The sequence below is a fragment of the Mus pahari genome, chromosome 14 (genome assembly GCF_900095145.1).
Source record: "Mus pahari chromosome 14, PAHARI_EIJ_v1.1, whole genome shotgun sequence".
In the NCBI taxonomy this organism is placed as follows: Eukaryota; Metazoa; Chordata; class Mammalia; order Rodentia; family Muridae; genus Mus; species Mus pahari.
Window position 1 is genome coordinate 31,855,205 of NC_034603.1, and position 13,166 is coordinate 31,868,370.

The 13,166-nt window shown below is 46.5% G+C and overlaps 1 protein-coding gene across 1 annotated transcript in view; it reads right to left on the bottom strand.

Moving 5' to 3' along the window:
* Positions 1–11,903: 11,903 nt before the first annotated feature.
* The window catches only part of Hs3st3b1 (heparan sulfate-glucosamine 3-sulfotransferase 3B1), a 34,556-nt gene continuing 33,293 nt past the window's right edge, over positions 11,904–13,166 (bottom strand). Inside the window, exon 2 of the mRNA XM_021212657.2 lies at positions 11,904–13,162. Within this exon, the coding sequence (XP_021068316.1) occupies positions 12,544–13,162 (619 nt within the window). The 3' untranslated portion in view covers positions 11,904–12,543. The remainder of the gene's footprint in view (positions 13,163–13,166) is intronic.

Consider the following 13,166-nt stretch of genomic DNA (forward strand, 5'->3'; position numbering starts at 1 on the left):
TGTCTGTGTGTGTGTGTGTGTGTGTGTGTGTGTCTGTACATGAGTGCTGAGAAGCCAAAAGATTCGAGCCCCTAGAGCTGGAATTGCTGGCAGTCATGAAACACGTAGGGTCCTCACTGTGAAGGATGAGAATCTAATGCAGGTAATCTTCGGCAGCAGTACACATGCCCCTAACTGCCGGACCATCTCTCCAGCCCCGTTTTTTATAGTCTATTATATTGTGTTTTATTTTATGAAACAGGGTCTCACTGTGTAACCCTGTCTGTTCTGGAACTTACTATGAAGACCAGGCTGGCCTCAAACTCAAATTCACAGAGACTCATCTGCCTCTGCTGGGATCAAATGCATGCACCATCATACCCAGGATAGATAAGAGCCTTATGCAGCTCAGGGTAGCATTAGACTCATGGTAACCCTCCTGTCTCAGCCTTCAGAATCTTGGGAGTAAAATAGTGCTTTATGACATTAGACCATTTATCCTCATGATTTACTTCACCTTGCTGAGATTTCAAGCCTGTGTTAGAGAGCATCAGTGGTGAGAACCAGCAGTCAGAATTGCCTAGGGTCTTAGGCACCTGTTGCCATATGTATATGAAACATTCTATGAAGAACCACATGGTAAAGGCTTGATCTTTGGCTTGTTTTGATTGGATTGTAGTATAAAATTTTAAGAGGTAGGATGTGGGAAGGAAGGCAGTAAAGTCAATGGGAGTCAAAAGTTGATGAAGGTTTTGGTTGCTGGTTTGTCTCTTTGTCTTACACTTTATAGATAGGAAAAAAGCAGGATCTTTTCTGTCAAGTACTGTCGCTGCAATTGGTCGTTTATTAGGCTTCAAAACTGTGAGCCTAAATCAGTCTTTCCTCTCTATATGTTGATTGTCTCAAGTGTTTCCCTAGCAACAGAAAGCTGACCAATAGGGGGGTTGCATCAAGTCAAAATCTAGAGCAGACACTAATTTCAGAGAAAACATGAAAACCTTTAGAACTCAAGAAGTAAAGAAGGGGCTGGGGGGGTGGGTGTGAGAGGCAGGAAGAGTTGGATGGATATGGCTTCAGCCAAGACCACCAAGTGCATCATGAAGGTTTTCCTCTGGTCAGACCAAAACCAGCAAGAAGCCCAGTGCTGCAGACAAGACATCCAAAGATTGCTGCTTTGACGCTGCACCCACTGTGGCATCCCTAAAAGATGCTAAAAGATGAGCTGTTCATCCTCATGTGCTACAACCTCCTGTGTCTCAGGCAGCCCCTCTCCTAGGGCAAGGTAGTACGGGGCACATGCTTGAGTATGGGCATCGTTTGCATGTTCACCACCATGAGCAGGCCCACGGGTCTTTGGAAATGAGTGTTCCAACATCTGTGATTAGGGCTGAGATCTTCAAAGCCAGCAACATAGACCATGTGATGACCGTTATCAAGGGCAAGGTGGAGAATGTAGACATCTCTATGTTCAGTGCTGCACAGCTGTGACAAGTAGTTCACACCCAATGCCTTGTCTTCCCAGACATGGTGGCCCCGCATATAACGGCCATCGAAGACCAGCAGTACCAAGACTACAGAAGTCACTGGTAAGAGATCATGTATGACTTTGGCATTCCCAGCCTCTGGAAGGCATGATGGACCTGAAGCAGCTGGCCACCAATTCCAGCCTCATAAAGAAAATGGAAGCATCCGTCAGTGTGGAAGACTCAATCTTGATCTCCTACTTCTACCTACCAAGAAGCAAGATGCTCACATTCTTATCCTACTTAAGACACTGGATTCACCTGCTTTTGAAAGCAGACCAACATTACCACCCCCTAAGTCTTCACACATGCCCTAGAATCAGTGTACATGAAATAGTACCTGGTGGTGAAGACAGCAAGGAGACCTTTGATACCTGATCAATGTGTGACCCAACACCAAGGACAATCACGACCTGAAGTTCCCCATGTACCTGGACTTTGGAGCTCTTCCTTTCCACCGACTGCCGGATGTGCTGAGGTGGCACTCAGATGACCGTGTGGAGCCTGGAGCTATCGTATTCTTCACAGTTTTGGGGGTTTGCCATCTCCTGGACCTCCCACAGAAGGGGGCTCAGAGACTTGGGTTTTAGGGATTGGGGGTACATAGTGACTGTGCTCTGTTGCTTATGTTTTTATATGGTTGTGTGTATGTGTGTCAATAAATCCTCAGCTGAGGCAGCTTGGCTTCCTGGGGTATAGTCAGCTAGAGTTCCCTCAAAAAAATCAAAAGCAATATTCATCTGGGCGTGTTTCTACAGTCCCAGGTAAGCTAGTGTCAGTGTCCTGACTTCTGATGGTCCCACCTGACGTTCAGCAAGCTAAGCACCTAAGAGCTCCTGAGAGCTGACAGTGCCCATGTTGGGACATCTGAGCAGCAGGCCGGCTGGAAAATAAAGCATTCATCAGCAAGTCAGAGGCCTGCTGGGCCAGCTCCAATTCCTGCTCTCTGCTCGTCTGCATTACTGCAACAGTGTGCTCCTCCAGTTTCCCAAGTGTTTGAGTCATGAACCCAACCCGTTTGGCCTCCTGGGGACTTTCTACCCCTAAATCTTTCAGTTTACTCTCTGTGGTTCCCAAAACTATTGGCTTCCCTCCATTTCCCACTCATTTCCATATCCTGGTCACCACACCCATCCTCCGAGTCCTTGAAAGTCCCTAAGGGATTCTCTGCCTCGGCTCCTAATTTATCAATCTAGTCTCTAGAGCCTCCGGCCAGCACCATCTTTCTAAAGTGCTAATCTGACTGCAACACGAGCTTCCCCCAAGTCCCACAGCCTTCCAAGTCCTAGCTTTTATCTCACAGCCAAATAAAATAACCAGATGAGAACCGCAGGAAGGCCACGCTTATCTTCCACGTTGAGGCTCGTATCTCCTGGGGGTCTTGCTGTGTATCACCTCTCTCCCGCATGCTTCCCCAAGTAGCCCCCTTCTTTCCCAAAGGCAGAGATAAAGTCTCTGCTATTCCACTATAAAGGGTCACAAAACTATCACGGCACGGCCAGTGGGATGCACATTGGAAGGAAAACCAAAGCATCCCCCCAATAAACACACTGAATCTGGGGCTTCCATAGGTAGAATGGGGCTCCCTAAAGATATATTAAAGTACTATGCCTCAGTACCTGTGCTGGTGATCTTGTTTGGACACTGAGCCTTTGCAGATGTCACTAGATTAAGATGAAATCATTCCCCAAGACCTCCCTTCCTTCCTCATCTAGGATCAACCTTCCACTTCTGCCTACAATGCAATATCGTGACGTGCTCACACTGGTATCCTATTTAAACATCGAGTTCCCAACCTAATCTAGTACGATGGACATCTTGATTACTTGTGAGACAACTCTTCCCTCTACAGCACAGGCTGGCTTTGAGCTCACTATGTAGCCCAGGCTGGCCTCAAACTTGTAATCCTCCTGCCACAGCCTCCTTAGTACTGAGGTTACAGGCTAGCACCCCTGGCTTTGGGCTCCTGTGGTCAGGTGATCCCTCTGCCTCACTATCCCGAATAGCTGAGGCTGTGTGTCTGAGATGAAACAGAGGATTAGCTAAGGGGCGTTCACATGGAAGCACATAGTCCAACTAGTGATTTAAAGATCCCTAATCTATTGTGTACAGAATTGATCGGAGGGCAGAGGGGACTTGCGTGGGTGGCCAGGGGCATGGCTCTCTCCCACAAGAGCTCAGCACACAGAAGAGAATAGGTTCAGAGGAGACAGACTAGAGTGAATGGGTTTGGGAGCTTGTATGGAAGTCATCCTGATGGGAACTTAGTGAGGACTGTAAACGATGCCAGGCACAGAAGGAGAGAGAACTTTGGAGCTCAGCATGCTGGGCTGCGGTTGGTCTGCAGGCTTTTCCCCTTAACCTTCCCCTTTCCTATTCTGGGAGAGCCCCAGGCTGTATCTCTGTTGAGTGCCCTGTAGTTGGTTCTAGCCGGCCAGAGAGATGTCTAGGCAGCTGGTAGGCAGACTGGTGTCTCCAGAGAAGATTGCCATGTGGGTCAGCAAACGGAAGAGAAAGGCCTGACCCGCTGTGGAAGCACACATTGTACCATCCCTTCCTCTGGCAGCTACATGGAAGAGAAGGGTGAACTGAGGGTTACTCAGCCTGGTTTGCCCTTCCAGACGAGTGTCCCCGGCTCCTGCCTTTGCACGTCAGACACCAGGTCCTTTGGCCTCTGGAACTTGTGTCAGTGTCCCTCCAGGGGCTCCCAGGCTTTTAGTTGTGGACCAGAGGAGGCAGCATTGGCCACACCCTTACCCCACAACCCTGTTTCTGAAGTTTGTGTCTTTGTAGACTGAGACACATGACCCATTCTTCTTTCCAATGACCTGTAGGAAAGTCTCAGCTCCTGCAATCATCTGGGCCAGTCTAAGAACTATATTTATTTAACATTGTTACCCAGAAAACATGATCAATACTTGGATAAACCCCATTCTAGCCCCAATCACAAGGCACCTCTGTGACATCATTTATGGGTCCTTCTACTTCACCACAGAAAGTAAATTCCTTGAGGTAGGATGCACATCCCTGGTGTAGCATGCTCTGGCAAATCTACTCCATGAATGAACCAACTGGACTCTGATCTATGCTTGCTCCAGTCGATGGGGAAACCATTTCCCACGTATGTTCTCCCCAGCATCCTTCTCTCCTGGGACCTCCTCTTATAAAGTTATGTGGAAACTTCTTGCTGTTTCTTGCTCCAAGGGAAACTGTAGCCCTCTCTTCTCTTAGAGTCTACATCACAAGAGAATCAGGGAGGTCCGTGGTGCTCTGATGTCAGGGTCTGTTGGATGAATTATGAACGGCTTCTACACAGCAAAGGAGACACTAGGGAAGAAGCTGGCAGTCGTGGGGGTGGGGAAAGGGAATATTTTAAGGGGATAAAAGAAGGTTTCAAGGAAATAGACTCAATTCCTTGCCAGTCACTTTTCTCAAAAAATCTCTAACTCGCAGAGGTCCTACAGCCACTTTTAGGTCACAAAATTTAGACTACTGGATAGGAAGGAGAGCATCCCATATCCTCAGCTGGGGACTAGCAATGAATCTGTAGACAAGACTGCAATCGACTTGGTGCTGTTATGTACGTTACCATCCTTTGCACATAAGGATAATAAGTGAGAGTTAAAGACATGCCAGGGCTGGGAACTGCAGGTAGGAGAATGCTTAATGCCCTGGGAGATGACTGGAGGCCCAGGGCTGCTGCTGCTCTGAATAGTCAGTAAGTAACGAAGATGTGCTCAGTTACAAGGGATAGGTTATAATAGTGATCAGTTACAGATTATCCACAAGACACTGGATGTACTCCTGGAAGTCTGACTCTGCAAGGTAAGGAAAAACAAAACCTTTTTGGAGAACCCTGGAGTGTGTAGCTCCACTTCGGTGCAGTTCCGGACGCACATCATACAGACGGCCTCGGCAGCCATGAGCTAGGGGCACTATCCCAAAGCTGCCAGCCAATAGTGAAGGAGCTCTCCATAAGGGAGGCTCAGAGTTATAACGGGTGACTTTATGGTCCACTGCCCTCTCCCTTTTTGATAAAAATCACGTAACAGAGGAAAATATGCTTTAGAAATTCTAGCCTTCTATTTTCAGCATGATATAATGTCCATGTTCAAGCCCTGGGTTTCTTAAATGTCTGTCAAAATAACCTTGTAATTTGACTGTGAGCACTCCCCAACGGGTTTGTATGTTTGAATATCTGGTCCCCAGCTGACAGCACTCGTTTAGAAGGTTAAGTAATCTCTGTGAGCCTCACTGGAGGAAATGGGTCACTGGTGGAGGGCTTTGGGTTGATAATCCAGCCCACTGCCTACCTGCTCCTGACAGCAGGCACAGTTGTTAAGAGCTGTCTGTGTCTGTGCTCCCGACCCCACAGTCCCTCTGTTGGGGGTAGGGGACTGCACCCCTCCCTAAACCGTGGCTCAAACAAACCCTTCCTCGCTCCAGTCGGTTTCCATTAGATATTTAATGGAAGCCATGAGAAAAATTAATACACACATGGAAAGCGTGTTCAAATATTTAAAAAAAAAAAATATTCAGGAGGTCTGAGTAGAGGCCAAAGAATGAGCACTCCTGACACGACACTCTTGACACGTTTCCCAGTTGTGCTGATGTCATCAGGAAATTTCACTCTGAGAACCACCAGGATCATGAAGATGCACTTTCCACACAGACTGAGAACTTTATCTGAAATATTTGGAGTTAAAAAGTACACAGCAAATTGTGGGTGTCGCCGGGCAGTGGTGGCGCACGCCTTTCATCCCAGCACTCGGGAGGCAGAGGCAGGCAGATTTCTGAGTTCGAGAGGCCAGCCTGGTCTTCAAAGTGAGTTCCAGGACAGCCAGGGCTACACAGAGAAACCCTGTCTTGAAAAAAAAAAAATGTGGGTGTTTATCAGATTTAGGGGTATCTGTGTCTGCATGGTAGAATATGCTAGGAGCAAAACACAGATCTAAGCAAGACTCCCACTTACGTTCCATAGCCAGTGGAACCCATACCACTCTCCCACCCGTAGTTGTTTTGAGGATGACCAGTCATGGGCACCGTGGGATCATCTTCTTGGGACTCCTATTGTCGCTGAAAGGGTTTTTTTCTTCTGAAGCATTTTGGATGTCGGACTTTAGATTAGAGGTATAGCATCAGACTACCTGTTAAGGGTCTCAGCTCATAGAGATTACACATGCATTATACATGTAAAACGGTCTGAGGTCTGCTTGAACTTTAGGATCAAGGCCAGGTTATCTATTGCCCAAGGTCAAACCCTTCTGCACTAACCTGCACTGTCAGGTTCATGAGTAGATGGACTGCCCACCCACCTTATTGCGTCTCCGTAGAAACTGATGGGCTGGGACATGGAATCACAATGCTGACACACAGGTCACCTCATGGCACATTGCTAGTGACCTGCTCTCCACAAACACGAATGCTGGCTAACCAACTTGCCTCCTCTTTTCTCACACCCTTCCCCAAACAGCTTTCCAATCTCCATCTCTGTGCCTCTATTCTCTCTCTGTGAGAGTCTGTGTTTTCCAGCATGGGAAAGCTGACTAGTCAGATGTCTGGGGGAAGGGTGATCCTGTTTAATGCATGCCTAGGCTCAACCCCAAATAAACACTTAGTAGCAGGTGGTCCCTTCAATAATCTGTTCTTCAAGTGAGACCCTGAATTTCATCAAGTACCCATTTTGCCAATAGTGAGCCAACCAAGACTAATGGGGCTTCTGCCATACTGTCTATGCAGAAACTAGTATTATTTTTCACATGCTTTATTACACCCTTGGGGAGCAGACATTTGTTTGGCAGTGTCCATGCTGATTTCCAAATCTATAGTTTCACTTCAGCACTCCAGGTACTGAGACTGGCAGTGTTCTATCACACCTGAGTGACTAGTGCTAATGGATTTCCACTTGAAATTATAATGTACCTTTTGAAACCAAGTCAGATGGTCAGATGAGCTGAGTTCTATCTCTAGGGCCCATGTGGTAGGAGAGAACTTCTTCAAGTTGTATTCAGAGCTGTACACACACACAAACACACACACAATCAAGCAAACATTACAAGGTTTATTAAATTAAGGTTTTTTTCTTTTATAACTACACTTGAGTATCACATCTGGGGAAGCTGTAATTTTGAAGGCCGTCAATTTTATGTCTTGATCAAAGACAGAAGGAGAAACTAAGCAACCCAAATGTTGCCAAGGGGTCATTACTGGGTTTATTATTTAGGTTTTGTGAAGGAAGAAAAACTGGTTTCACTGTGACTTTTATTCTTAGAGAAGCAAGGATGACTGCCCATGTTCTGAGAACTGCAGTTCGTCCCTACTGTAAAGCCATGTTGACAGTCTCCCCTCTCAATTTTTGGGTCAAAGTCCACGATCTGCTAAGTTGGAGCCCCTGAATCTGTTATTTGCAAACAATACTAATACCATCTGTGTGAACTGCCTACAGTTTTTTTTCCCCTGAGAACAATCCACCTATAGAAAATCACCTTGACAGACAGTTCTAGTTTGATTAGTCATTTTGCTTAAACAGCAATTGCATGTAAGATGGATCCTTGCTGAGCCAGCACAGCACCTGGGATACACATTTGTGTTTGCATGCTACAGACAGAAGGCTCTAAGCACACAAAGGCTACCCTGAAGCAATGTTGGTACAACATGAAGACTTCTGGATTTGGGAAAATAAAACAGGTTTTCGTTTTAAAAATTTAAGCACAATAAGAATCGGTTGGGTTTTTTTGTTTTGTTTTGTTTTTAATGTAAAACCCTATAATCATGCAGATGATATGCTATGTCAGGAAGAAATCTATGGTGGTTGTGGAAAATCTGGAGATCTGCATTGTCTTGTCCAGTCTGCCTTTACCTCACAGATAAGGGTCCCACTTTACCATGAGCACACGCAGCAGATGTGAGAAACAGCGCTATTTCACAGGCCATGCAGAATGCCCTCCCCACACTGTCACAGGATCTGTGGCTGCCCACTCCTATCCACCTTGGCTCCGAAAGCCCTTGCACACAGTGGCCTCCGTAGCTGGTAGGATCCTGAGTATTTGGGTAATATGTGGTGGTGGAAGCTCTCTGCAGAGCACAGGGCTCCCACACTCTGGCTTTCACAGCCATTTACCAGAAAAAAAAAAATCCATCCACAATACTTATGGATCAATTGGCTTCTGTTACTTCATCTTTAAAACGTACGAACAATCAGGACTGGCAAGATGGCTCAGTAAAGATGCTTGCTACCAATTCTGATGACCTGTGTTCAACCCTGAGACTACATGACAGGAGAGAATCAGATATTGCAGGTACACACACACACACACACACACACACACAGCATACACATGTGCACACACACGCACACCCTAAACAGAGTTATTTTAATGTAATAACAAATTAGGCTGAAAGATCAGCAAAGCCTGTAATTCCAACACTCAGGAGGCTGACGCAGGAACACTATTAGTTTGAAGCCAGTCTAGGCTACAGTGTGAGACTGTCTCAAAAACATAAACAACAAAGAAGCCCCCCCCCAAATATAATGTACCTGCCTTTGACAGTGTGTAAACATGCCCACACATGACGTTATTGAAAAAATATATAGATATTTCAAAATATAAAATTATCAATATCAAATTTTCCAACCGATGTGCACAGCAAAATAGGAACATACCCACATGTTGGTAAAATATATTTTATTTGTTCATACAAAGAAAAAGTATGAATTACCAGAATTTCATTTTCCTAGAAACATCTTTCTCTGTGTAAAATTAATTTGTGTTATACATAGGACAAAATACTTGATTTAATTTTTTTTTTTTTTTTGTACATATTGGCTATTCTAACATCCACGTTATAGAAGACATACTGCGAGAATTTGCACAGCACTTTTGATTACTGGTCTGAATGAAACTCAAGTCATAAATTAATGTTATAAAAATGAAATAAAAAACTAACCACACCTTCAAAATTCATTAACCATTTATATGGAAAACTGAAAAGAGACCTGACCCCCGGCATCCACATCAACACCTGATTCTCACTGACTTGTTAGAGCCTCCATTTCTGGTTCTTAGGAGAGCAGCCAGGCATGATCTACACCTGGGTTTCTCCCAAAGACTGAAGTGCATCTGTCACTCAGAATGACTCCCAAAGAGTCCCCTCCCCCCAGAGCATCTCTCCACCACTCAATGAAGACTTCACTCCGTCATCACTCTGCCCGAAGTACCTTTGTAGGTGCTACAGTCAGCAAACACAGACCTACATGCTACATGCAAACATCCCCAGAGAGAAGGCTTTCATGGATAGGAATTAAAAAAAAACAAACACGGGAAAAAAAAAAACCTTTTCTTTTTGTTTTCAAACAAGGAAAGAAATGAAACTTTTCAGAAATAAATTATACCAGGAATATGCCAGAGCTTTCCTATAAACTAAAGAAAAAACAAAAACAAAACAAAAACCAAACATGTGGTGGGACAAACTGCCAGGACATGAACTGGTGTCTGTCTCCTAGCAGCCTAGCAGCTCAGAAGTGACACTCAGTGGGCTTGCAGAGACGGCCAGTGCAGGAAGAGACAGACCTAAGGCTTAATTTTCCATGTTCCCCAACTCCTCCAAGAAGAGGCCCTGTGTGTAACGACATGATGATGGAGCCGCATCTTGGGCAGATGCAGCATCCGGTCAGCCAGGGACTACAAGCTCGACCAAAGAGGTGCACATGTTGTTTGATTTATTTGACTAACACTGAAAATCTCACCCTGCTCCATCAGCACTAATTATCGACATCTGCTCAGATCCAAGGATTTGACCCAGAACAGACTCCTAACTCACTTCAGTGTTTGTGACTAAAAATCTAAATGACTTCCTTCTAACTCAGTATGTCTTGTTTTTGTTATAGTCTCAAGCAAAAAATAAACAACTTAATTAAAAAAAAAAAAACTGTCCTTCTTGGGAAGAGAGCAGGAAGGCTCATACATCCCTCCCCTCGCCCCTTTGGCTATGTACCATTCTCTGAACTCTTTTTGCTCTTCTACTACTTCATGAGTCACATCAGACTCCGGGAGCAGCCAGCAAGCCTTGGTGAAGGCCTTTGACAACTGCCTCTGGCTGTGAGCAAGATTCTGCTGTAGGTGAGGGGAGTTAGCCTTGTTCTGATGTCATCAGCCTTCTGCACAGAAAAGCACAGGCGGGCGAGCACCTTGCGCGCAGGCGTCTCCACACACCCACCAAGCCCGGGGATTGTGCTGGCAGTGTGGGGTTGGCCTCCATGCAGGCCATACTGAGTATGGACAGAAGAAAATGAGCAAATGACTGTGAGATGGGCTGGGGAATGTGGCTCGGTGTTTGCTTAATGTGCAAGAGGACCAGGATTCTACCCCCAGGATTCTACCCCCAGCTCTGCATAAGAGAAAAGAAAAAAAAAAAAGGAAGAAATGGATGTAACATCTAAAAGATGAATATAGCCCAGGGACCATTTTGTTGCCCAGAATGAGCTAATTCAAGCTGGGCTATAACTTGTAGAAAACCACAAATTTGGTTATCAAAATATCCCTGGAGACACCTCTCTCACTAGTTTCTAAAGACAGTATGTCTTCTCTTTCCATGTAACTTTGCTCATCCTGTCAAGTTAGCCCATAAAGTATCCAAAAAAAAAAAAAAAAAAAAACAAAAAAAAAAAAAAAAAAAAAAAATCCTCTGCAAATATCACAATGCAGTCATTTCAACCATCTACTCATTCTTGACGAAAGTCTAACTCAAGACACCAATCCTTTTGGGGGTAAAAGCCTTCTGGTTTAAGAAATTGAAAATTAACTGAATATATCATGATGTCATGTGAGTACAGTTATCCAACTGCCACTATCTAGCCAAAGGACCCTCCAGTGTCCTCTCATCCCAGAGGTCCAGGGAGTATCATCGACACATTGGCAGCAAAGCTGGGGACTTCTCTGCTAAGACTCCACTACCTCAGAGGAAGCTGCACACGAGTCAGACTGGAGTACCTACAAGCAGCTCGGCCAGCTTTCCCAGCCAGGGCCCAATAGGACCATCCTTCAAAGCCTGCTGTAGACACTGCCTACAGACCATGTTGTAATCTCTGGGATGAGCTAAGAACTCAAGAGGCTTTGGGCTGTAATGCTGGGGCACCCCCTCCCTCTGCTGGGCTGCTTGCCATATCTCTCTACTGAGGCCATGCGCTTCCTGCCCAACACTAGGTGGGTCTACACACAGCAACACCTCTATAAATGCTGCATGTCAAGGGGTACATCTGATCCCTGTGGGCCTCAACATCCAGCATCCTAGGTTTGCGCCGCTGCCTATGTATGGAATCCTGGGAGACTCTTTGGTGTGTCATAGCATGACTGTCTGACTGAAGAAAGGAGTGTGGCACCCTCTTATGCAAAGGAAATGTCACTTTTTTTTTTTTTTTTTTAAAGCAGCACCCAAGCCTCTCTGACTCATGGGACCTGGGAAAGGGATCAAGTGTTTGCATATACTTCCAGCTGAATGATGGACAGAGGGTAGAGGAGGAGGAGAGTCGGGGTCATAAGGACATCCCTGTAAGGGAGGCGGGAGAAATGCACCTTGGTGCTACCCCACTGAGGGTAATGAACTGCTTAAGTGAATTCCACCTTCCGACTGCAGCACGCTGAGGCAGCTCAGTACTTCCAGGAGGGTATCCAGGCAAGAAAATACCACACCCAGCTGAGGCAGCCAAGACCCGAGGAGATAGCAGGTGGAAGACCCAAGGTGACTGAAGGCTGAATACCCGTAACAAAAATTCTCAAGTTGTGCTTTTCTTCTTCTTAAATACAGTGGGGAGAGGGGGAAGAGAACACGGAAGCACCATCGATTGTGAGGAACAGAACAAAATATAGGAGTTGAACACTTTGGAATGTTAACAGAACGTGATTCGAACTCTCTGCAGATTGTGGCTAGGCAGCTTAGTGAATTAATTGCTCGTGAATTAAAAATAAATTATTATAAAATAGATTTCTGTACATTTTACATACATATACTCTCTCTCTCAATAGATAAACTGCGAGGGGGAGACTCAGTCCCAGCCGAAGTCGCGGCCGGTCATCTGGTAGAACTTGCGGTTGAAGGGCCGGTAAAAGTCACGCAGCTGCCGCAGCACCTCCCGCGCGATGGTGGGGTGCGCGCGCCCCTTAGTCTTGCCCAGGCAGTGAGGCTTGCCGCTGCCCTCCGCCTTCTTGAGGCACGGGAAGCCCTTGGTCTGATTGAAGTAGAAGTGCTTGTCGGTGATGATGCGCTTGAGGCCCAGGAAATCCTGCACGCGGCGCAGCTCGCCGGCCGGGTCGCTGACCAGCCGCTCCCCGCTCACGAAGAGCATCTGGCCAAGAGGGAAGTGGCGCAGCCAGGGCTCCAGGTGCTTGGCATACAGGCCGATCTGGATGGCGCTCCAGGACGTGTCTATGAGGCCCGCGCTGCGGTTGCGGAACGTCAGGCTCTCGAAGCTGGGGATGTCCGGCCGCTTGGACAGCGTCTGCGTGTAGTCCGAGATGGCCCTGGTCACCGGGTCGCGCACCACCACGATGAGCTTGGTGTCCTTGGACATGGCCGAGATGCGCGCGGGTGCCTCTCGGGTCACAAAGTAGCTGGGCGTCTTCTCCATGGTGATCTGTCCCTCGAGGGTTCTGGGCATCAGGTCCCTGT